The sequence below is a fragment of the Meles meles genome, chromosome X, assembly GCF_922984935.1.
Source record: "Meles meles chromosome X, mMelMel3.1 paternal haplotype, whole genome shotgun sequence".
Taxonomy (NCBI): domain Eukaryota; kingdom Metazoa; phylum Chordata; class Mammalia; order Carnivora; family Mustelidae; genus Meles; species Meles meles.
Window position 1 is genome coordinate 27,091,909 of NC_060087.1, and position 24,000 is coordinate 27,115,908.

The following is a 24,000-nucleotide window of genomic DNA, read 5'->3' on the forward strand; positions in this document are numbered from 1 at the left end:
CCAAGCAGACTAGCTCAAAGGATACTGTTCGTCTGATTTGTGGCAAACCATAAAAAAGATTCAGGCTAGATTTAGTTTTTAAAATAATATGGCAAATACAGGTAAATAAGGGTTTCTGCTAAGAAAAAAACCAAAGATCTGTATGTCAGTCAATGTTCCAATTCTGTGATCCACGTAAGAATCTGTTAACCTCAGAGGGAATTCTTGCAAAATTAAGCCACCTTAGGACCTGGCTCTTCTTTCTAAACAGGAGAGCTCTGCAATATATTTTATAAATTACTTAAAAGCCCCTGAGCAAAGACTTTAATAAAAATGCAGGCATTAAAGAAATAGGGACTGTTGCCTGCTGGGTCTGGTTTTCTTCCTCAAAAGAAAAATTTCTCACTATTTCTGAATAATCAGACTTTTTTTTTTAAAAAGGCAAAGTGATTTTTTTTATAAACATATAATGTATTTTTATCCCCAGGGGTACAGGTCTGTGAATCGCCAGGTTTACACACTTCACAGCACTCACAATAGCACATACCCTCCCCAATGTCCATAACCCCTTTGTTTTAGTTTTTAGAGGAAGATATTTTAACAAAGGATGTTATTAATTTGAAAGTTCTTCTAAGTTGAAGGCAAACACCCTCTACTTAAAATAAGTGACATTACATTTTCTAACAAGAAGGCAATAACCAGGTTAAATGCCTAAAACTGCTCATGCCACTGGATTAGCATCATGGTACTTCTGTGATTTTACAGAAACTAGAGAAATGTTATTTCTTTGACTTAGGAAAACTACAGTATGTTCTGAAAATAAAAATAATCAGGCAGTGTATTTAAAAAGGAAAAAATGGGGGGGGGATGTGAAATGAAGGAGTCAAGCTCATGGTGCTAATTAAATATTTATTTAAAGAATAAAGAATATGCATAAAGAGCCTATTAAAAAAATAAGTGACATTAAACTCACTTGTCATGTTTTTTTCCTCATTAGTTGATGTATTCAGTAAAGGTTGTTTTTTTTTTCCATTCAAGGAACCATTAGTTATTCTTTGCTTATTATTTTGCGTTACCTCTATCCATGCATTTTTAAAGTCATTCTGTAGCATATTTGCCTTTTGGGTATTTCAACTGGCTAAAACTTATTCTAATACAGAATAAATCCATTCACTTAGTGAGGATTTCAGTCTATCAGTTTTTTTTTAAAGTTTCTCATTTAGAAAAGGCTCAAACTTCTCTAAATAAATAAAACTACCCAGGTTAGGGAAAACAATTACCTATAATAGAAAAAAACAAAAAACAAAACAAAACAAAAAAACCCAGAACTGAATCTAAATAACTCCCCTTGATGAGTAAAAATATCAGGTATAGGTACCATATCTCAAAATTAAGGGGCACAATAATGCAGCTTTAACAAAGAAAGGGATGCCTCATATTCCTTTTAGGCCAATAAAGACTTAAAATAAACCTCAATTAATAGCTTGCATTTATCACTACAGGATTTTTAAAAAAGGATATACTTTAAATTAAATTACATGGTAGAACAAAAGAGACCCAATAAAAATAAATTGAGTTCTTCTAAATTGGTCATTTCCCTCTCTAGATAATAGAGCTGTCTGACTTTAAATAAATATTTTAATAAAGTATGTATGCTGTGAAATAACAAAACTTTGTTATAAATACTCCACACAATGTAACTTTAAAAAAAATACACGTTTTGTTTGCTAATATATAAATCACAGACTCCCCAGAGTTTTCTACTAACATTATAAACTCTAAGATAAACCAATTATCTGTTGGTATCTAATATTAGTATTATTAATATACACCAATAGTGTATAGTACACTTTCCTTCCAGTGTAAATGTGTAAGTAGTTATGAGCTGAATACTTAGTTTGGAGAGGAGAGCAAAGTGAGTTTAGTTCAAAATTGAGAAACTCATGTGTGTGCAGATTAGTCTGCAGCATGATAAAAAGTATACACACGCCTGACTAAAATTATTCCATCAAACTCCACACGACACTGTAAAACAAATCCGGCTGATTTCTAATGGTCCACTTGTAACAGGCCCTAAAGAACACACCATCATCCTTTCGAAGGTCCTGAAGTACTGAATCTCAAAAAATATGACTCAAGAATGTTATCATGCAATCAGAGGAGCTTGTCACGGAAGAATAGGTAAACCCGTCTTTCAGGAATAGCACTAACAACCTATTTGTTTCTTTGATGACTGATTCCAGGCCAGGATGTCTGCTGGTTAAAACCTGACCGGGTGGGGACCCGGAAACCTCACTCTGATTCTCCTGATCTGTGGTAGATGGCACTCTCAACGTCTTATCGCGGGAAGAGAAGAGATGAAATGAAGGAAGGGAAATTAATGTGTCCTTAAAAGAAAACCAAACCAACGGAACAAAAAAATTGTCAAATCAAGCAAGCAAATGTGTCAGTGGTAGCAGCCCCCTTCAGCAGAAGTACTCACGCAGAATCTACCGGCCAGAAGTTGATCAGAGTAACAGGACTGCAAAACAAAAAATGAGGTGGTGAAGAGAGACACAGGCAAACTCAGCCACTAAATAAATAAATAAATAATAAATAAATAAATAAATAAATAAATGACAATTAATTAAAAAAAATACTGAGAGGTCAAAATAAATAAAAACCAACCAATTAAGTATGAACCATGAAAAGCGACAGCCAAACAAAGGTGGAGAGTGAGGTGACAGAAAAACAAGTGTGCCATTGCCATCCGTTATGGAAAACACGAGAAGGTTGCAGAGAGTTGGAGGTATCATCATTTTGATCAAGAGAATCACTGTTACTTACTGTGAAGAAATTTCCTGTGAATGTCTTTTCTTTCAAGGAGATAAAAGCGACTAGGTATGACCACACAGATACAGAAAGACACACGCCTAGTGATTTGTGAGGGAGGAAAACCAAAATGAAAGACTGGAATCACTCATTTGTAAACAGTCCCATATTTCTTATAAGGGAATTGGTAACTGTCACGTAGCTTCTTTCCCTGCGAGATCAGGTTTCACTTTTGGAACAGGTAATTGTCACGGGACAACTAGCGTGGGAAAATGGCAATTGACCGTCAGCTTATTTTTCTCTTTTCTGCTAAAGTAAATCTAAAGAAAGAAATAGGAGAGACTGTTTGCACTTGGGAGTGAAGGAGGGCATTCAGCTGAGAGGAGCTTAAATATATGTCAAATGAGAGACTGTTTTGCGCTTGCCACTACTCACGTTTCCATGTTGTCCCCCTCTAAGACCGTCTGCACTGGCAGGTAGCCCATTCGGGGATGCTTCGCAAAATACCTTTTGGTTCGAAATTTGTTTTTTAGTACCTTGGCAAAGTCACGAACATCTTCTCCCGATGTAGTCTGAAAGGGAAAGTGCACTGAGCTCAGACCCGTAAGGGTACGATTCTCAGGGTAAAAGACTACTCCAGCATTCTGCCTCAGGGCACTTGTTCCCTAACTGTAGAGACAATGGGGGTCAAGAGCTAAGTCTATGGACAAAACCTGGGGCCTGGCCTAGCAGTTGCTGGCAGGGCTCACTTAGGCAAGTTATTTACCTCTCCAAGGCTTCCACCACCTGTAAAATGGTGGCAATAATACCTCAACAAGTTATGACGAGAAACTGAAGTGCAGGAACTACCAGGGCTCCTCGCTCAATGGGAGTTTGTAGAAGTCTTAGTAGTGACCTGAAGTTTGGCCACACCTTAAGGTATTTTACAAAAATGATTCTGTCCACAGTGATGTCCCATTTCACCCACTGAGTATCATTCTATCTGGTGCGTGGCTCATTCTCCATCACTGAATGCCTTTGCAAGAGGAATCCAAGTGAGAAAGACAGTGAAAGACCTGGGCCATTGTTCTGATGCAGAAGAGAGAGAGAAGAGAGTAGAAGTTTGAGAGCAGAGCTTCTCAAGTGCGTGGCATCCACCTGCCGATCCTGCTACCGTGCAGGGGGGACTTATGAAGTCAGGGGCGGGGCCCGAGCTTCTGCCCTTCCAATAAGCTCCTAGATAACCCCAATCCCACGGAAAAGGCACCGAATACACGTGGTAGTTACACCCACGTGTGTCTGAGCACCGAGTCTATGTCCTGTCCAGGTCACCAGTGATTCTTCCCAAGTTCGAAGCGCCACTGAACACTTCCCCAAAACAAAATCTCGAGAGAAAGCTCCACCTTTAATTATAGAACCTTGGGCAAATTATGTAACTTCAAGACCTCAGAGCCCTCATCTGTAAGAACGGGATAATAATAATACCTACTTCACGGAGTAGTTTAAAAGGCAAAGGCACAGGTACATATGTATGTACATGTACATACATACACAAAAGAGTCACAAAAAGAAGTAAAAATAGAAGGCAAATTCCTAGCATCAGTTAAGCAAGACTGACTGAAAGCCGTGGGTCAGAGATTGGGAGGAACCCCACATCACCCCTACCCCAACACCCAGCACGCCCCATGGCCACGCAACTGCTAGGGCTGTGCCAGATCAGTATAAAAATGGCTTCCTGGCACTACCCCACGCACTAGGGATCGAGTCAAGCTGGAGACCACAATGAGGAGTCCCTTTATCCGAGGAACATCCGGGGAACTTAGAAATCCCAGCATCGCACATCATCTGCAATAGTGGACAGAAGTGAGGCTCCTTCCCGGTGAGGGAGCTCTCACGGGGAGGCATCTGACTTACCGGCGTGCAGTACTCCACCATGGGGTAGTGCATTTTATGGCCTTTTGCAACTCGACCAGAAAAAAAGCAACTTTGGCAGATGTCATAGTTAAAGTGCTTTAGACTCCTGTACCTGGTGAAAAACAAAAACACACACATATATGTATTTCTTCAAATCAAACTCCCCAGGAACGTTCTTTGATAAACCTTCTTCCACACTGCCTTAATTCCAGAAACGGAATGCAGTGCTCATTAATCCCACAGGTAAGTGATTAACTTCCTCCATCTACGTATCTCTGCTGCTTCTCCTACAGTATCAAAACATTTTGGCAGGAAGATCATCCTATAAACATATGGAAGAGGAAAGAAAATTTCAGCTCTCATTTAAGCTCCACGAGGAACCCTTTCAGATTAAGTGGGAAGATACTGGCAACCTTCCAGTCTTTTGAAGACCAAATGCAAGATGCTGAAAGATCTTCCAGGAGAGAGAGAGAGAGACAGAGAGAGAGACACGATGTGCTGCAGATCCCCTACCCATTCTGGGGACAAACGTTTTCCTGAAGCAATTATTTTCAAAACAATTTATCAAGAGGAAGCAATTTCATAAAATAAAGGCAAATGAAACAAGGACTCTCACTGAAAATTCATCTTCCTTTAATCACATTTTCTGATTGACTGGCATGATTCACCTTGAGGTAGTTACTCAGATGATCTCTTTTATGTCTCTCTCTTCAGAACCGCCACCCCCCACCGCCACCACATTATCCACAAATGATAAGTGAAGTCCCAAGAAAAGACAAATCAGAGCTGGATGAAAGCAGCTGTAATCTCTAAGTACATACGCCCCCACTCTCAGTATACTCTATTATTTCCTATTCTCCCTGCCTTTTGCTTTCTTAGATAACAACACTAGCCAATTCAAATAAACATATTCCTTCTGCCACATATGGGGATGTGGGGGAAAAGCTACCTTTTTTAGATCCCAACCATCTTCTGAGAGGGGGAGGAGGAAACGAAGTGCCGCTTCCCGAAATAATCTAATTCGATAAGGGCAAAAGAATTAAAGGCAACATCACTCTCAGATCTTCCAAAGCACTCCCCTTTTCTCTTTTGTGAAGCCTCCCCCTGCACATAGATCTCACTAGCTGACTAGGGGAGTTGAGAGAAGAAAGGTAAGTGCTGGAACAGTCCTCTGTGGGTTCCCCTCCCTCTCTCCCCTGGCATACTTCTTAACTGCCAGAAACCAGGAAGGCAGGAAAACTGTGTCCTCAGCGAGCACTGTCTACTCAGGGTTGTCAATCTAGCCTTTAGAACCCTCTAAGGGCTTTTGCAAAAACCTCTTTGTCAATAACATGAAGTATGGAAGGACAGAAACACCAGGGGTAGAAAGAAGAAGGTATAAAACACACACGAATGGCATGAAGTAGATACTTGGAAACAAAGAAATAAGCTAGTGTGAGCAGAACTAAAGAGTATTTACTCAGCTGTTAAGTGGGTTCTGCACAGGCACGGGCCATACAAGTAGTTTACAACTACCCGGCTAAGTCACTGCTGGGGAAACCCGGATGTTGAGCCAGCTGTTGAAATACCTCATCATTTCAAAATCTGGATTTGGGATTCTTGTTCAGTAAGATTAACTTATCTAACAATATCCCCTCTCCTGCAAACAGGTCAATGAGGCTGAAGATTTAAGAGCCAACTGTTTTCCCTGACATTTTAAAGAATATTTTTAAGAATAATAACCTGCTATGCTTCCTAGCTCTTTCACTTTAAAATTTATAAAGAACCTTTCCCTTTTTTAGCTGCTTTGTGAAATTTTCATTTACTTGCATACTTTATATTCCCTCAGAAGTCCATTAGGATACTATGCAAAGGGTGTAATCAGATTCACAGATAAAGAAGCACGTTCTGGGTTGCTTGAAACACTTCTTGTGAGTTCAGGGAACAAAAGTGGTACAAAATGAGTAAGAAACTGAGCTACCATGACAGGTCTCCCCAAACAGAATCATCTCTTAGTCTTAGAACCGATCCCAGAGAATTTCTATAAATGGGGAAAAAAAAAGAAAAGAAAAGAAAAAAGAACCATGAAAAAAAAAAAAAAAACCTCAAAGAGATGGTTCCCACCATCTGGCCCCGGGAAGGAGGCAGCACAGTGACTCGTCATTCCCCTGCGGGACAGGTACTGCCATGGATGCAGGTGGTCAGTCGATCCTGTTCAATGGTGCATGTGGCTCCGCAAAGCTCCACAACGAAAGGTGCAGAGGGCCACCTACCTAATGAGTCAGAGCCGTCCAACTAGCCTGGGGACCAGGGCAGCCAGTTGGGAAAGGAACAAACTGATGGCAACTGGCTCAGGAGATGAAAGGTCAGGTCCGAAAAAGGTGAGAGACTCGAAGAAAAAAACAATGCCATCCCGGGGGATTCCAGATACCTGAATCCGATGATGGGACACTCCTTGCAGATGTTGCACTTGGCCTGGTGCTTGGCAGTCTCCGCGGCAGCCACCCGGTGCAGGACGGGCAGCCACACCATGGACTGGGGCTCCAGTCGCATCCAGTCTAGGAAGAGGGCCGCTTCGATCTCAGGTTTATTATTAGCCTGTGTGGATGGGAGGAAACACAGGGGTGGAGGGGTGGGCATGGGACAAGAAGAGAAAGGAGGGGAGAAAGGAAAGGAGGCAGACATCAGTACAGAGCTAGACATGATGAAATTCAGAACGGTAGTGGTGCAATGAGACCCACTTTTCACAGTCCGTTTCTGCCAATGTCCCCCTCGCGGCCACACAAGCCACCTACCCCCTAAGGCTAGACTAAGGGTACACTGCCATTACTCTGTTCAGCTGCTAGATGACAAGAAAACAAAGCAAAACCAACACATGGAGAATGGAGAGCCGAATATACACCCGTGCCTCAACACTCCCTTTCGCTCCATTTTGGAACAGATATGTAAGATTGAGCCAGAAGGAAAACACTGAGTGTTTAACCGATAACATTTCAAAGGAGGTTAGGGAAAAACCAACTCAGGACTTACTGATTCCTTGTTTTTTTTTTCCTGGAGAACCTATGTTCAGTGTTTCAGGGAATCATAATAAGTTGCTTTAAAAAATACTGGGTCCTAGAGCTTCATGTTTTTTTTGTTTTTTTTTAAGCTTTTATTTATTTATTTGACAGAGAGAGAGAGATCACAAGTAGGCAGAGAGGCAGGCAGAGAGAGAGGAGGAAGCAGGCTCCCCGCGGAGCAGAGAGCTCAATGCAGGGCTCGATCCCAGGACCCTGAGATCATGACCTGAGCCGAAGGCAGTGGCTTAATCCACTGAGCCACCCAGGCGCCCCAGAGCTACGTTTTACAGGTGAAAAAACTGATACACAGGTGAGGGAAGGAGCTTTTCAAAGGCCACTCCTAGAACCCAAGACTCCTGGTCTAGGGTTTTCATGGTGGCCTGCTGCCGCTCGTCTGTCTCTATTTCTCTGCCTCTCAAAGGCTAAACTGAATCAATACCATTCCTCCCCAACAGTACCAAGATTTTAGAAAACTCAAAATATATTTACCCATCATCTATGGATTGAAACAGTCATGCATTTTAATTACATATTTGTTAATCCTACGAGATGGAGTTTTAATTTTTTTGTGTTGTCAGACTGACCAATATATTGGCCACTTTTATTTTTTTCTTTGCTTCTTTCATCTCACATTTTCCATCTGGGATCCCTTCTGCCTAAGTATATCCTTTAGAATGTTCTTGTAAGGGTCTTGTTGGAGGAGAATTCCTCAGGTTTTGTTTGGTCTCAAAAATCTCTCTCTTTCTAAAATCCATATTCTTGACAGCTCTCCTCATTGGGTATAGATTTTTAGACGGAAAGGGTTTCTTTTCTTTTTTTTTTTTTGGTTTTGTTTCCTTTTATTTTGTTAGGGCACACTGCATTGTTATTCCACTTTTCTTTTACTTTCTTTGTTACTGCTGTTAAGAAATGTCAGCAGTAAAGCAGACTATCACTCCTTTGAAGGTAATCTGTACTTTATCTTGTGTTGTGTTTCTAGCATTCATTGAGACTTTTTTTTTTAGTATTCACTGGGCTTCCTGAATCCTTAGCATCTCTGGTCAGCTCTGGAATCTTCTCAATCATGATCTCATCAACCAACAACATCTCTTCTCCATTTCCTCTCTGTTCTGCTTACAGGAATCTAACAAAGTTTAGACTCTCTCAACCTGGCCTGTGTACCTCTGCATAGACCATCCCTGTACTTCATTTCTAACAACACCTTCGATCCATTTCTCTCTTTGGTAGCATCCAGTCTGCTGTTAATCCCACATAGTGAGTTTTAAAGTCTGGTTATTGTACTTTTTAACATCTACAAGTTCTATTTGGTCATCTGTAAGGTCAGTTCTACAAAGTCTGTGGCTCCCTGCAGATATTTTTCAATCTCATCTGTTATTATTTTTTTTAACAGAGTAAACATGGTTTTCAAAAAACCATCTAATGATTGCAAAGTATGAAATTACCATGGGTCTGCTTCTACAGTCTGAGGTTTCTGTTGGTTCTCATTCACCCTGGGTTATTAGGTACTTAATTTTGTTTTTTCATGATGTACAACACTGACCTTAACAAAAATCTTCTGGAGCTACTCTGAGTCCTAGAATGCAAGTGCTGTCTACAGAGTGGCTGTTCATTTGCTTTTGCCCAGAACCAGAGGACACTGCCAATTCCAAGGTGGATTGAAAATGAACATAGGGAGGGGTTACTTAGTATCAAACAAGTCACGAGTATCTGCACTGCAAACCCATGTCGCTTCTCTTGGAATGTGATTCACTAACCACGAATCTGTTCATACCCTACAGACAGAAAGGCAATAGGGTTTGGACCTACAGTCATTTGGCTTGCAAAGCTCACCACTTCAGCACTGGTCCAGCCGTCACTCCGATTATAAATTTAAGAGCATTCTAATGAGCTAGTTGATCTTGAATTTCCTAGCTGCAAAATGCTATCAGTTTGAAGTACGGACCAAAAACTTTTGTGGAGCACTCTTCTCCGTGTAGAGTGCTGTCACGGGGGTACTTTGTGGAAAATTGGGGGCGGGAAATCACGGTACCTAAAGATGAAAGGGACCATGCAAGTGAACTCATCCTTTTGGAATGGCACCACAGACCCATCAGACCTTCCACAGCCATCGAGTCTCAACTCTTATGTGATGCTGGTATGTTCTTACAGCCACCGTATAAACGTCAGCCGTACGAGGGAGCCAACGTCCTTAATGGAGGATCTTGAACATCTGAGTACAGGTAACCCTGTCAAAAGTGCTTCATCACACAGAGGGCTGAAATCCACGGAGCAGAGCAGAGGCTGCAGAACCCAACCGCTAAGAGTTCAAAGCCCAGCTCTGTCATTTACTAGCTGTGTTGACTCCAGTGAATTGAATTTACCTTTCTGAGTCTTACTTTTCCTCTGCCATGAGCTGGAACTATGAAGAGCACCTACCTCACAGGGTTGTTTTACGATTTAAATGAGTTAAATGAAAGGCATGTGGAATGGTGTCTGGCACACAGCAAGAGCCATGCCCGTGTGTGTCACTGTTACCCTCACCATTCTTGTCTGTCCCACCAGAAACCCAGAGGGTCTCAGGCTTGGCAGAGCCCTTTCAGGATTTTATCCGAGCTGTTATGTCTGTCCATGCCTCTTCATCCCTATTCCTTTTATTTTTTTAAAGATTGTATTTATTTATTTATTTATTTATTTATTTGAGACTAAAAGAAGGGGAGGGGCAGAGGGGTAGGAGGAAAGAGAGAAAGAGAGAACCTCAAGCAGACCCCACGCTGAATGCAGAGCCCAACCAGGGGCTTGATCTCACAACCCTGGGATCATGACTTGAACCAAAACCAAGAGTCAAATGCTCAACTGACTGAGGCACCCAGGTTCACCCCTCCCCCCATTCCTTTTATTTCTCACAGAACATGCCTTGGTTTGCCACTCTCCTTTGGAAGACTATTCTTCAAATATGATCTGTTGTTGGAGTGCCTGGGTGGCTCAGTGGGTTGAGCCTCTGCCTTTGGCTCAGGTCATGATCTCAGGGTCCTGGGATCAAGCCCTGCATTGGGCTCTCTGCTTAGCAGGGACCTGCTTCCCCCTCTCTCTTTCTGCCTGTCTCTCTGCGTACTTGTGATCTCTGTCAAATAAATAAATAAAATCTTAAAAAAACAACAAAGAACAAAACAAAGTATGATCTGTTGGGATGGCACCTCTACTTGTCTGGGCAGTAGGACTGCCATGACTTTCTTTTGTTCTGTATTCTAAACTCACACGGGGTTTCCACTCAGGTAAAATCTCTGGGTCAGTGTTTCCCAGTGCATCCAGCAGATCAGTCATCCAACAAAATGTTTCATGAAAAGAAGGTCAAATTAATTACGGAAACACTGCACACTATAATCGCCTCTTAAAATGCTTAATGCATGTGAACATATTAAAAGCTGAGAAGGTCGTTGGTAAAGAAACAAGTTAAACTCTGTCTGACCTCAGAATTTCCCACCCTAATCATTCAGTGATCCTAAGACCTTTATCTTTTTTTTTTTTTTTTTAACTTTTCAGGCTTATGAACACCACAAAATACTAATGTTGCGGTGGGCATAATGGGAAATGCTGTTCCTGGCTGTTTCTCGTGATTCCTCTACTCTGCTTGTTCATCTGGGATTGGCTTCTTTCACCTTACTCAAGATTTCCTGTTAGTCTGAGCCCACTGCACAATTTCAGCAAAATCTTGCAGAATCCTGACTCTCATAGCCAACAGATTATCTGTTCGTCCCCACTTAGTGTAATTTTTACATTTTTAAAACTTATTTATTTTTAAACGATTTTTACATTTGAAAACACGCATTCTGTCTTCATCAAAAAGTCCCTGGTGAAAATATCAAGCAGGCCGAGATCACACAGGACAGCTTGCTGCTCAGCTCAACAGAAACCCAGGCTTCAGCCTTCTCTGGTCAGACTAGGCCTTTTTCCGGTTCTGTCACCGTGTAGGCTCCTGCACACATTTCTCTATCTTGTCCACAAAGACACAATGACAGACTGTATCAAAGGAACTACAAGTTTCAGCTACAATACGTCCTATGACAATCTCTTGCTCCGCTGGTCTAAAAACATACTTTATCAAAATAACACTTTCTAGCGAGGAGACAAACCAGCACAGGGAAGACAGTCAACTGAAAAACATTACTAATTCTTTCCTATTTGAAACATGGCTTTATTGTCGCTTTACCTGAACCTATGTTTTTTTTTTTCTGACTGATGCTGAGAGTTTGTTTATTGATGAATTAACAGATATGCTGTAGGGTAAAAATCAGGCTTCATACAGGAAGTACGGTAAGACTAGAAAGCTTCTATTCATTCCAGAAGATGGAAAGTAAAAATCTGACTGTGAGTCAGCAACAAATATAGGTGGAAAAATAAAAAAGCAAAAAAGCAACACCACAATGATGATGTATAATTGAAGGCAAGCGGGTAGAGCGTGAGGAAATGGGTTTCATGACCTCTGGCACTGCTCAAATCAGCCTTAGAAAATGCAGTCGAGTTCTGGGGACTCCAGCTGACCCAGAATTCAGAGAAGGCTTGGCAGAAAGGCACAAGGATAATTAAAGGGTTTGAAAGACCTATGAGAACAGTTTAAGGGAATTGGGATTATTTAGCCATGAACAAAAAAAAAAAAAAAAAGAGAGAATGAGCAAGAAAGAGTGGCTGAAGGGGCAACTTAATAACGGTTTTCAATTATGTGAATGGCTCTTGCATTGGGGCCTGTGACCAGCTGTTTGATCCTTCCACTGAGGCCAGAACAAGAAGGAACAGGCTTAAGCAGCATGAAGAATTTAGGCTGTAACTCATACAGAATTTCCTGATGCAGAAAGTTGTTAAAGCATTAGGGTGAATTATCCAGGGAAGCTAGACAATGTTCTCCACTTTCAAAATACTATAGATTCTCTTGTGTTTAAAGGTTGGAAATTCTCAAGGTTCTTCCTCGCTCCGAGGATGGAAAATCCATCATTTTGGCTTTTTTAAAACTGCTCACCGATGCCAACTGACAGCACTGAAGGCAAGATATGAGGATTCACATGCTCTTTCTGTGTCGATCTTTCATTTTTACTACAAACCATTCTGTATCCTAGTGGTATATTCCCTCTCCTTTTGTCTGGCAATAAAGAAGGAAAGAATTAAAAACCAGGCAAGCTTCTGTAAAGAGCTAACAGCACTAAAACAAAAACCCAGCTAAAACGACATTTCGGCCTCTAGAAAAAATGAGTAAGGACAGACTGGACAAGAGGAAGCTGTTGAGGACAAAAGACAGGGACGATGGCAGTGAACTGGATCATCCTTTTAGGTGCTATGATCTGCTGACCAAGGGAGAGGCCTCTGATGCTTTTTCTCAGTATCAAGGATGACCTTGACCTCTCCCCTAAACGCTACGTTCAAACCATTTAAGCAAGAACTCTTCAAACAGGCCATTTGGCTCTGGGTTTTGTAATGTTTTGGTTTCTGGTCTTTGCTAAGACTCTTTTTGTCTTTTCCAAGGCAGGCAGAGGCCAAGAGCAAAGATATCTCAGCTCCTTGCATCGTGAGAGTTACAGTTCAGAAGGATCTCGGGATTCCACTCCAGCTCTGTGGGGCCTCATGCATCAGCCACTATCCGTAGCTGGGAGGCGACGGAAGGAGTCCGGCACAGCAGGCAGCAGGGTGGGGCTTGATACAAACGCCATCTTAATGAGGTCCACAAACAGTGCCAGGAATCCCAGTATCTAGACTTTCCAGCCAAAGATGTCATGACCAAAATGATCACTTCAAAAAGTACGACATGCCAAGTTTGGAGGTGGGGGATTTGCCCGCGGTTCAGAATTACTTTTGAGTTTCTTTCATGTTATGCTTCCCATAAATCCTGAGGCACCAAAGGACCAGGCCCCAAATGGCTGCTAAAGCGTCAATAAGAACGCTCATTTTCTGTCAGGATTACAGTTATCAGTTCGCAGCTACAGAAGAAAAGTGATGGGAAGATTTCTGAGCAATCCCCACAGCCCAGCTACCATCAACACATACATTGTATTTTTAAGAGAAGGCAATTAAGCATCTCGACTTTGAAGTTTTTAAAAATCGTGTCAATGCTTAATCAACTGGGGAAAAAATACAGTATAAAGTAAACATTATGCAAGAGACTGCACCCAGTAGTTCTCAGATGATTAAAAAAAAAAGGAAGAAAACAAAACGAACTAACCATCTAAAAAAAAAAAAAAAAAAAAACTTGCCCAAAGCTAAAGACAGGAGCTAGGATTCCATTCCACCCGCCACCCACCCGGCAGTGAAAGTTTATGGAAGTGAATGAAGGGACAGGAAATCAGCTGCAGTGTGATCACAATAAATAAAAGGAAGGATTAGAGTATCTGAATGAGGTTAGAATTTTTAAAAAACTGCTGAGTCATCCCAAAAGAGCAACAAAATTAAACCTACAAGGGTTGTCTAAGGAAAAGACAAAATAAGCACATTCTCAAACTGTGTCAAGTTTACTTTTAAAAACCTCCTCAAATAAATCTCTCTCTTGGTTTGTCTGTTATATCATATACCAAAGGACTAATAGTCTCTTTCTAAATTTGGAGGGTATGTTTAGAATGATCTGGCTTCAAATATGGGAATATACAGATTTCGCACTGAGAGGCTCTGCAGGGAATCCCCTAGGTAGGCAGCCATGCTCTATGCCAGTGATTCTCAAGGAGGGACAGTTCTGCATCCCAGAGGATATCTGACAGTGTCTGGGGACATTTCTGGTTGTCACAACTGAGGGGAGGGATATTACCGGTGTCCAGTAGACAGACGCCAGGATCCTGCTAAAGATCCAACAATGCACAGGACAGCTCCCTCCAGTTAAGAATCATCTGGACCTGGGGCACCTGGGTGGCTCAGTGGGTTAAAGCCTCTGCCTTCAGCTCAGGTCATGATCCCAGGGTCCTGGGATCAAGCCCCGCATCAGGCTCTCTGCTCAGCAGGGAGCCTGCTTCCTCCTCCTCTCTCTCCCTGCCTGCCTCTCTGACTAGTTGCAATCTCTGTCTATCAAATAAATAAATAAAATCTTTAAAAAAAAAAGAGAATCATCTGGACCCAAGTGTCAATAATGCCAAGACTGAGAAACCCTCACCTAATGTTCACATTTCACATTACCATGGTTCATTTGTTAAAAGTCAGAAACCAACATGGGGACACAGCGTTCACTAAGCACCGGACGTCCCTGGGAGCTATCTTCTACCACACAGAAACAGAGAAGCCGTCATAGACCTGTTCCAGTATTAATTGGGAGATAAAAGCCACACTGGTCAATACATCATGAAGAGAGGAAAGCAAAAGGACCAAGAAATTTAAAAAAAACAAACCAACAAAAAACCCGAGCTAGAGGTCACAAGCGAACCTGGTAAAATCGCAGACTCAGATTTGAAATCAAGCTGCTTCTCGAACAGACAACCCTGTGCAGCGTATTCCAGGATGACAAGCAACAGAAATGTATTTAATTGTGGCAAATATCGCAATCAGCTTGGATATGAGAGAGCGTGTGTGCACGTATGTTGTCATTTCATTTAATAGAATTTCTGCCCATTTTGAAGAAAAACAGTAACTAAATATATAAATGTTGAATACATTCATATGCATGAATAGAATTTCTAAACGGTCTTACAGAAAAAGGTAAATTTATAGAAAACACCAGGACAAACCAAGGATTTTTTTTTTTTTTTTTTTTTTTGGTGAGAGTTTTGTCTCTCCTTCCTGGCCATTTTCACTTGCTGTTCCATTAGTAAAATGTCCCCTTCATAAATCCTAATAACCATTGCAGTATCACTACCGCTGTTAACAGAGAAAGGCATGAATAGCTCACAACCCAACTTTTCTGGTCCTGAATGTGTAAAGCCTGAGTTTGGAAAGAAATGCTAAATTTAAATTGATCAAAACCGTTTTGTAAATCAGTGTGTACACAAAGCCTGTAAAACTACAAGGAGAATGGCTAGCCACGGTCAGACAGTATAGGACAGGCAGTTCCTGGCTGTTCCCAGAGCTGTTATTACAATTTCTTTAACAACCTCTAAATCTACCAAGGGCATCAGTGGAATATTTTACATAAGAGAGAGTCTGCACTAGCAACGAACATAAAAGGAGGAACAAGAACAAGTTGTAAAGAATATTAATGACTCTTCTTCCAAACAATCCCAATTTTTATGAAAATCAAATGAGTGATAAAAAAATGTCTTCTATAAAACTATATAAAACTTGCATGTAACAAATAAAACAGAAGGAAGATGGCATTTTGATCCTCTTAGACACAAGATACTCGTGATTTACATGTGAGCTGCTGAGCAGATTACAGTCAGGGCCACAAGGTTGGTTCACTTCTTGGTCTTGGTCTACATTACTTCTGTTCTGAAAACAGCTGGTCTCCCATGAAGGGCCACACTGTATGTTCAGGAGTCTTTTCTGTATCTTCTATCTCTGTCACAAGTGTTGATACCCGGAAGACCAGGTAGTCTTTGCTGATAATGACCAAGCTTTGAAATGAGTACAGTAATCCATTTCCTGTTCTGCCTTTTCCAATTATAACATTTAGCATCTTATCAAAAAGGGATACATGAGTCCCTATGTTTATAGCAGTATTCACAATAGCCAAATTATAAACATATTCACAATAGCCAAATTATGGAAATGGCCCAAGTATCCATCCAGTGGTGAATGGATAAAAGAAAATATTGTATATAGGATATGTTGTATACAGGGCTGCCTGGGTGGTGCAGTCAGATGAGCACCTGACACTTGGTTTCAACTCAGGTCATGATTTCAGAATCATGGGATCGAGCCCTGCATCGGGCTCCATGCTCAGCCCAGAGTCTGTCTGATACTCTCTCTCCTCTGCCTCTCACCGTCCCACTCATGCTCTCTCTAAAATAAACAGATCAATGTGATAGACAGATAGATACACACACACACACAATGGAATACTACTCAGCCATAAAAAATAATGAAGTCTTGCCACCTGCAACAACATGGAAGGAGCGGGAGAGTATATTGCTAAGTGAAATCAGTCAGAGACAAATGCCATATGACTTCACTCATATGTGGAATTTAAGAAACAAAACAGACAAGCAAAGGTTAAAAAGAGAGTGACAGTGAGTGAGCGAGCGAGCCAAATCAAGAAATAGACTCTAAACTATAGACAACAAACTCATGGTTACCAAAGGGGCAGGGGATGGAGGTGAGTGAAACAGGTGAAAGGGATTAAGGAGTGCATTTGTCGTAATGAACACTGGGGTGTTGTACAAAATGTTTGATCACTATGTTGTACACCTGCAACTAATAACACTGTATGTGAACAATACTGGAATTAAAATTTTTAAAAACAGGAGAAAAAAACACAAATCGTGGAATACCCATAAAATATAATACCGTATAGTAATTTTAAAAGAATGACGTATGGATACAGACAATATAGATAAATCTCAGTTACACTGAGTAAAAGCAAAAATGGGTTCATCATATAAAATTACATTTGCATAGAACTACAGACTCTGCAAAATAATCTACAGTGACAGAAACCAGGTAAATGGCCACCTAGAGATGGGGAATGGTGGCAGGGGACATGGGAGGACCTGGAGATATTATCAAGTGGCCTAAAAACACCTTTTGGGGTGACAGATATGATCATTTTGATTGCCACAATGTATTCATCATGTGAACACATGTCAAAATTATCAAATTGCACACTTGAAAAATAAGTTTAAAAATGAAAAACGCATTAATATAAAGGATAGGAGAAACTTAAAAGGGGGGGATACATAGCTCCTGATATAATATGTTTAACTATGTTACAGATGAAAAAAGGCTCAAAAAAGTTACAGAAACAGCTCAAGATTATCTATTTTTTTAATACTTCAATATGTACACATAAAGTAGTCTTGAAAAGATAAAGACAGAAGTGATTTCCAAGGAGAACAGACAGGCTGATCTCTGAAATCTTTGGAATCATTAACTTGCTTGAGAGTTCTAGAGACTCTGATATGTAAGGAAGGCCTGCTGGGACAATGCCCAGCTACTAAATCTTCAACAAAATTCTATTCTCATCTACTGTCAGCTGTATGAAAGTACAAGTGAACCTTCAGAAACCACTGTGATAAACACATACTCCTATCTTTCTAATCACTTCCTTTTCCCCTTCTTTTCCATAATGCAGATCCTTTCTCCTTCTATTATGTGCTACAGCAGATATAAGCTACAAGGTCTGATAGATTCAGTCGACCTATACTGAAGTAGCATAAAAGGAAAAGAAACAGCAAAGCCTATGAGCAGGGGCTCCTGGGTGGCTCAGTCGTTAAGCCTATGCCTTCAGCTCAGGTCATGATCCCAGGATCTTGGGATTAAGCCCCATATTGGGCTCCCTGCTCAGCGGAAAGCCTGCTTCTCCCTCTCCCACTCCCCCTGCTTGTGTTTTCTCTCTCACTGTGTCTCTGTCAAATAAACAAGTAAAATCTTAAAAAAAAAAAAAAAAAAAAAGCCTATGAGCATCTAAATCTTTTTGAGCACAGAGCTCATGTTACATGCTTTGGTTAACTTGTCACTGACTGACACAGAAATGTATATATGTATTTATAAAGATTTTATTTCTTTGAAAGAGAAAGAGAATGAGCAAGGAGAGAGGCAGAGGTAGGAGGACAAGCAGAGTCCCCACTGCAGGGAGCCCCATGCAGGACTCAATCCCAGGACATTGGACCATCACCTGAGCAGAAGGCAGACTCTTAACCCAGTGAGCCACCCAGGTGCCTCCTGAAATGTATTTATTAAATATATGTTTACATTGCTATGGAGAAAAGGGACCATCCATTCTGTACAGTGGCATTTTAGGTAATACCATGGGAAAAAGCATATCCAAAGGCAGCTCAGTCAGGAGGAGTCTTTTCTTGTACATTCAACATCACTTTGGATGCTGCAGTGATACTCAAAAACAGAGGAGAGAAGCAGGAACCCTTCTTTACAGAAGAAACCCAGCTACTATGTACGAAAAGAAAGGTAGAATCAGAAAATCGCTCTTATGCAACCACCAAAATGATCATCTAATTAGAAAAAGGATCATCAGGCAGGGCACCTGGGTGGCTCAGTGGATTAAAACCTCTGCCTTCAACTCAGGTCATGATCTCAGGGTCCTGGGATGGAGCCCCGCATCGGGCTCTCTGCTCAGGGGAGCCTGCTTCCCCCTCTCTCTGCCTGCCTCTCTGCCTACTTGTGATCTCTCTCTCTCTCTCTGTCAAATAAATAAATAAATAATTTAGAAAGAAAAAAACGAAAAGGATCTTCAGGGAGGCTAAAATTATTCAGTGACGGGTTCTTAAGGAATAGGATATTCATAGGGTCTCAAAATATCACAAATGGCTTCCTAATAACAAAGGGACAAACATACTTTTACAATGGAAATATCTGGCACACATCACCTTAACATACTTAGCATTATCAGTAAAAACAAATTGTTATTTTGTCCCTCCAGCTGTGACCTTATAAGGAGAAACCATCACCTCTGTTGTCTTCTGGCCAAAAAATATTAACCTGAATCTAAGCTAGAGGAGATAACTAGAAAAATCCCGAATATAGGACATTCTTCAAGAGAAGTGGCCTGAGCTCCTCAAAAATGTCATGGCCATGGGGTGCCTGGGTGGCTCAGTCAGTTAAGCATCCACCTTCGGCTTGGGTCCTGATCCCAGGGTCCAGGGATCCAGCCCTGCATCAGGCTCCCTGCTCAGTGGAGCGTCTGCTTCTCCCTCTGCCCCTGCTTGTGCTCTCTCTCTCTCTCCCTATCTTCTATCAAATCAATAAGAATCTTTAAAAAACAAAAAAAAGCTCAGGGTCATGAATGAGAAAAAAAATGCTAGGGGACTGTTCAGATTAAGTGGAAGTACAGAGACACGACAAGCAAATCCAAGACAAAAACCTTGACTAGATCCCAGAAGAAAAGAGTCACCCATAAGGAACATTCTAGGGCAATGGGGACATTTCAATGTGGACTGCATGCTAGATGATGCTACTGCTTCAGTGTGAAATTTGCATGATGATAGAGCTTTGCAGTTATGGACAAAGTCCTTTAAAAAAAAAACAACTATGTGGTAAACTGTTTAGGGGTTTATGTTTGATGTTGTGATGTCCCTTGACTTAAACAGTAGGGGAAAACTGTGCTTGTGTGTGTATTTGACTATATGTACCTACATGGGGTAAAAGCGTGAGGAAGGGGAACATTCATGCGATAAAATGCTAACCAAAGGCTGTATGTATGGGATGTATGACTGCTCATTACTCTAGCCTTTCCATTCTTCTCTATGCTTGAATTTTTCCAAAATAAAATGCTGGCTGGAAACCATGGTTTCTTCTAAATCACCCCTTCATGGGGGAGGGGGCAAGGCAGGTGGGAGGGTGAGTGACTTTACCTTTTTTTTTTAAAGATTTTATTTATTTATTTGACAGAGAGAGAGAGAAAGAGAAAGGGAGGGAAAGGGAGAGAGATAAAGAGGGGGAGAGAGGGGAGAGAGGGGAGAGAGAGCATGCACGAGAGGCAGAAGGAGCAAGCTCCCCACTGAGCAGGGCGCCAGGGCACCGAGGACATGGGGCTCATCACTTGAGCCAAAGGCAGATACCCAACTGATTGAGCCACCCAGGTGCCAAAGAGTGACTTTAATAATTATTAAAAGGTGGGGGGAGATGGCATTAATGTCACTGGTATAAAATGTGAAAGGCTCTTCAGGATTACTTTTCTCAAAAAATAAACCTAACACCAAACTGATCTCCTCCCTGTTCTCTTAGCTACACTGTTCGTAAAACATCCTTTCATACTCTGCCTAGATGTGCTTTTTCACGGTTATCTGTGAATTTGCAGCATAAAAACGTTTAAGAATCCGCACATTCACAGACATTTTTCATGTCTGAAATAAAGATGGAGCGGTCAAGAGTTGTGTTTGTGAGAGAAGAAGTGAAAGGCTTCCTGTGACTGCTGTCTTGGGTAGAAATCAAGTATTTTATTTAAAGTTCTGAAGATAATGCGCAGGTTGGAGGCCTGCAGTCACTGCTCTAAATATTAATCAGGACTCTGAATTACCCATTAAAGATAAAATCAGCCCAAACAATAACACAAGGTGACTATCTACTCTCCATTTACATGTTCAAGGACAACTGTCCTGACCTCAGGCTCTCCACTCCACCTGACTAATAAACCAATTAACACTGTGGCTCCAGGGAACGTAAGCACAATTTTTAAATCTATGCAAATCCGTAAGTACGCTCCGCATTGATTTATGCTAGAGAGTTCTTACTTAACAGAGAAGTTTCACACATACAAACATCTGTTTGTGGATATCACAGAATGTATTTTCTCAGGTAGGTATCAGGACATGTTTTGCTAAAGGTGAAGATATAATGTTAACTCTCCATTTGAAATCCAGTTTAGGAAACGTCAAAACCATGGGAACAGAAAACGTGGTAATGGTTTCCAGAGACTGGGAGCAGGCAGGATGATGACAAAGGAAGAGGGAATTTTAGGGGAAATGGAAATGTCCTGTGCCTTGAATGTAGTGATGGCGACAAAAATGCATTTGTCTAAACTAATAGAACTGACCACCGGAATAAATTTAACTGCATGTTGGTTTTTTTTTTTTTTTTAAATGTAACTTTAAAAAAAGATAGAAAAAAATTTAAGACTATTTTATCAGGAGTGCCTGGGTGGCTCAGTTATAAGTCTGACTCTTGATGTTGGCTCAGGTTGTGACCTCAGGACCCTGAGATCAAACCCTTCTGCATACCCCCCCGCCCCCAGGCTCTGCGCTGGGCATGGAGACTGCCTAAGATTCTCTTTCCCTCTGCCCCCTGCCTCTAAAAAAATAAATATAAAATAAAATATTTTATCAAATGCAAAAACAAACAAACAAACAACCCAAGGGGGGGGACCCCCCCAGGTGTTAGAGAATTAAGATACCCTAAGGACCTTATATAAATAGATAAGGAGATCCCAGGAAGAAGTTTTATACTATTCTTTATCTTAAATAATCTTTGCAGGAAGAAGCTTCCATTAAAAATTCAATTTATAAGCCAGCGACAAACAAGGAAAAAAGAAAATGGCAATAATGGCCTCATGTTTCCTTGTTTCCATGAGTTTTTCTAGTAAGTTCAATGTGAATCAGAATTAATGGTGAACTGATAAAAGGGAATCTAGAATATTCTTCCAACTGATAGCATGGCTCTGAAAAAACAGTTTTCATTAGCACCTCTGACTCAACTTTTGTGGGAAGGGAAGGGAAAGATGGAAGGAGGGAGGGAGGAAGGAAGAGGGAAATTTGGTCACAATAATGAAATACTACTTTAGGCATCTGAGCAAAGAGGGGCACTTGGGTGGCTCAGTTGGTTGAGTAACTTGGATTCAGATCGTGGTATCTCACAGTACTGGGATGGAGCCTTGTATAGGGCTTGGCCGTGCTGAGCGAAAAATCTGCTTCTCCCTCTCCCTCTGCCCCCACCCCTGCTGGTGCTCCAATTCTGTCTCAAATAAATGAATAAAATCTTTCTTAAAAAAAGAATGTCGAGCAAAGAAAAGGACACCAATTATCTTCTTTAGCAGTTTAAGCGTATGCATGAACCAGGTTTCAACTACAACACAAACATACCCTCAAAATACTAAAGAAAATAACCATCATCCCACATTGAGAAGTTAACCACACAAACCACAACAAATGAAATGGGTAACTATGAAGCTAAACCCACCATAACTGATAATTGTAAAAATCCAGCAATTGAGAAGAAGTCAACTCAAGACAATACTGGTAATACTCTAATAAAAGAGCATTCCAGAAAAGCTGCAGGAATTCTTTCCTTAATAAGCAGGCCCCATAGGAGCGTGGTGAAACTACCTCTATTTATGGATTCCAAATTGCAGCAACTTACAAATACTGTAGTTATTAGTCAGTATCCATCAGGAGCTCAAGCAAACATGAGTTCAACACTTACCACCCAAAGGGGTGTGAAAAGAACGTCTATGGAACTGAAGGGCCCATATTTTGATAACTGAACAAAAAGCTAAAGGCAACCTAAGCAAAATAGAATTTTTAGGAGTTATTTTAAGGATGGATAATATAAAATGTGATCAATTGGCATGAGGAATGCTGTCAAACAGATTCAGAAGTGTCCTGGCACAGTATTTTCACACTCAGAGAGAAAACAGTATGTCGAGAGCCTCTAAAATCGAATCCACAGATGCTCGGTTACAGATAAAAGGAATTCTTAATCTTGGTAGGATAGGCTCATGTTTCAACACACTACATCACTGGAAGCTAACAGTTACTAAGTACCTCCCGTGTGCCTCCTGCAACTCCGAGCGCTCCCCGTCTACCGGCTCACTGAGCCCCCCCAAGCACCCCCTGAGCACAGGGACCAGCAAGGTTAAAAATGATAGCAGAGCTGGGATTTTAACCCAGGGAGTTGGCTTCAGGGCCTATGCACTTAACCACTCTGCCACTCACTAATACTCTAGGTATTCTGGAATGATTATTTACATGGGGGGGTGGGTATTGCTCCCAACAGTTGAAGTTGTAATTTATTCTCATTTCTGTATCATTCTCTATTACAGCAACTGTACATTGATGATATTCACTTTTGTCATATGAATATAAAAATTCACAAGACAGATGAAAAAGCAACTTACTCATTTTGAATGCATGAATACAACAGGAGGCAGGAAACAGATGTAAAATAAACAAAGTCTGATACCCAAGCTCTTGTAGGTGAAGCATCCTGAATATAAAGTTGGCATACTCAAATGCATCTCAGCAATAAGTCCTTAAAATATTTACAGAAGAAAACACTACAAACTCCCAGGCGGGATGAGGGTACTTCTCAGGCCACTGCCCAATACCAATTTATAGATACACGACTCTTTTGTGGAGTCACTTAAAGGTATGAAGTTTCCCACTTAAAAGGCAGTATTAATTGGTTTCATTTGCAGGAAGACTTAGCCACCTGCCACTGGGAATGGAATATCTTAAATAAAGATCATGGGGCATGTGTGGGGTGTGTGTGCATGTGCATACACATGCACTGCCATAGTGATAAGGGTGTTCATTTATCCATGTCATCCTATTATAACCAAAAATTCATATAAGGGATGTTTCTTAGCTCTTCGTTTAGTCTGGTACTTGAACCAGTAAAAGCCATCTATTTCCACTCAGATGGCTTAGCAGAAGGAAATACTGGCTTAGAACACAGGGAGCTTAGGCCTTCTGTCTAGATCTGACATGATATAATTGTGGTATGCAGAATGCAG

General features: G+C 41.1%; 1 protein-coding gene across 15 annotated transcripts in view; it reads right to left on the minus strand.

Annotated features, from left to right (window-relative positions):
• DMD (dystrophin) overlaps positions 1-24,000 on the minus strand; it is a 2,324,635-nt gene that overhangs the window by 61,695 nt on the left and 2,238,940 nt on the right. For 12 of the 15 annotated variants that reach the window (XM_045994540.1, XM_045994546.1, XM_045994545.1 and 9 more), the window contains 4 exons: positions 7,094-7,260; positions 4,684-4,795; positions 3,226-3,362; positions 2,462-2,500 (listed from right to left, as the gene is read on the minus strand). In XM_045994540.1, the coding sequence (XP_045850496.1) occupies positions 2,462-2,500; positions 3,226-3,362; positions 4,684-4,795; positions 7,094-7,260 (455 nt within the window). The remainder of the gene's footprint in view (positions 1-2,461; positions 2,501-3,225; positions 3,363-4,683; positions 4,796-7,093; positions 7,261-24,000) is intronic. The other 3 variants (XM_045994541.1, XM_045994551.1, XM_045994553.1) reach the window with 1 other exon arrangement.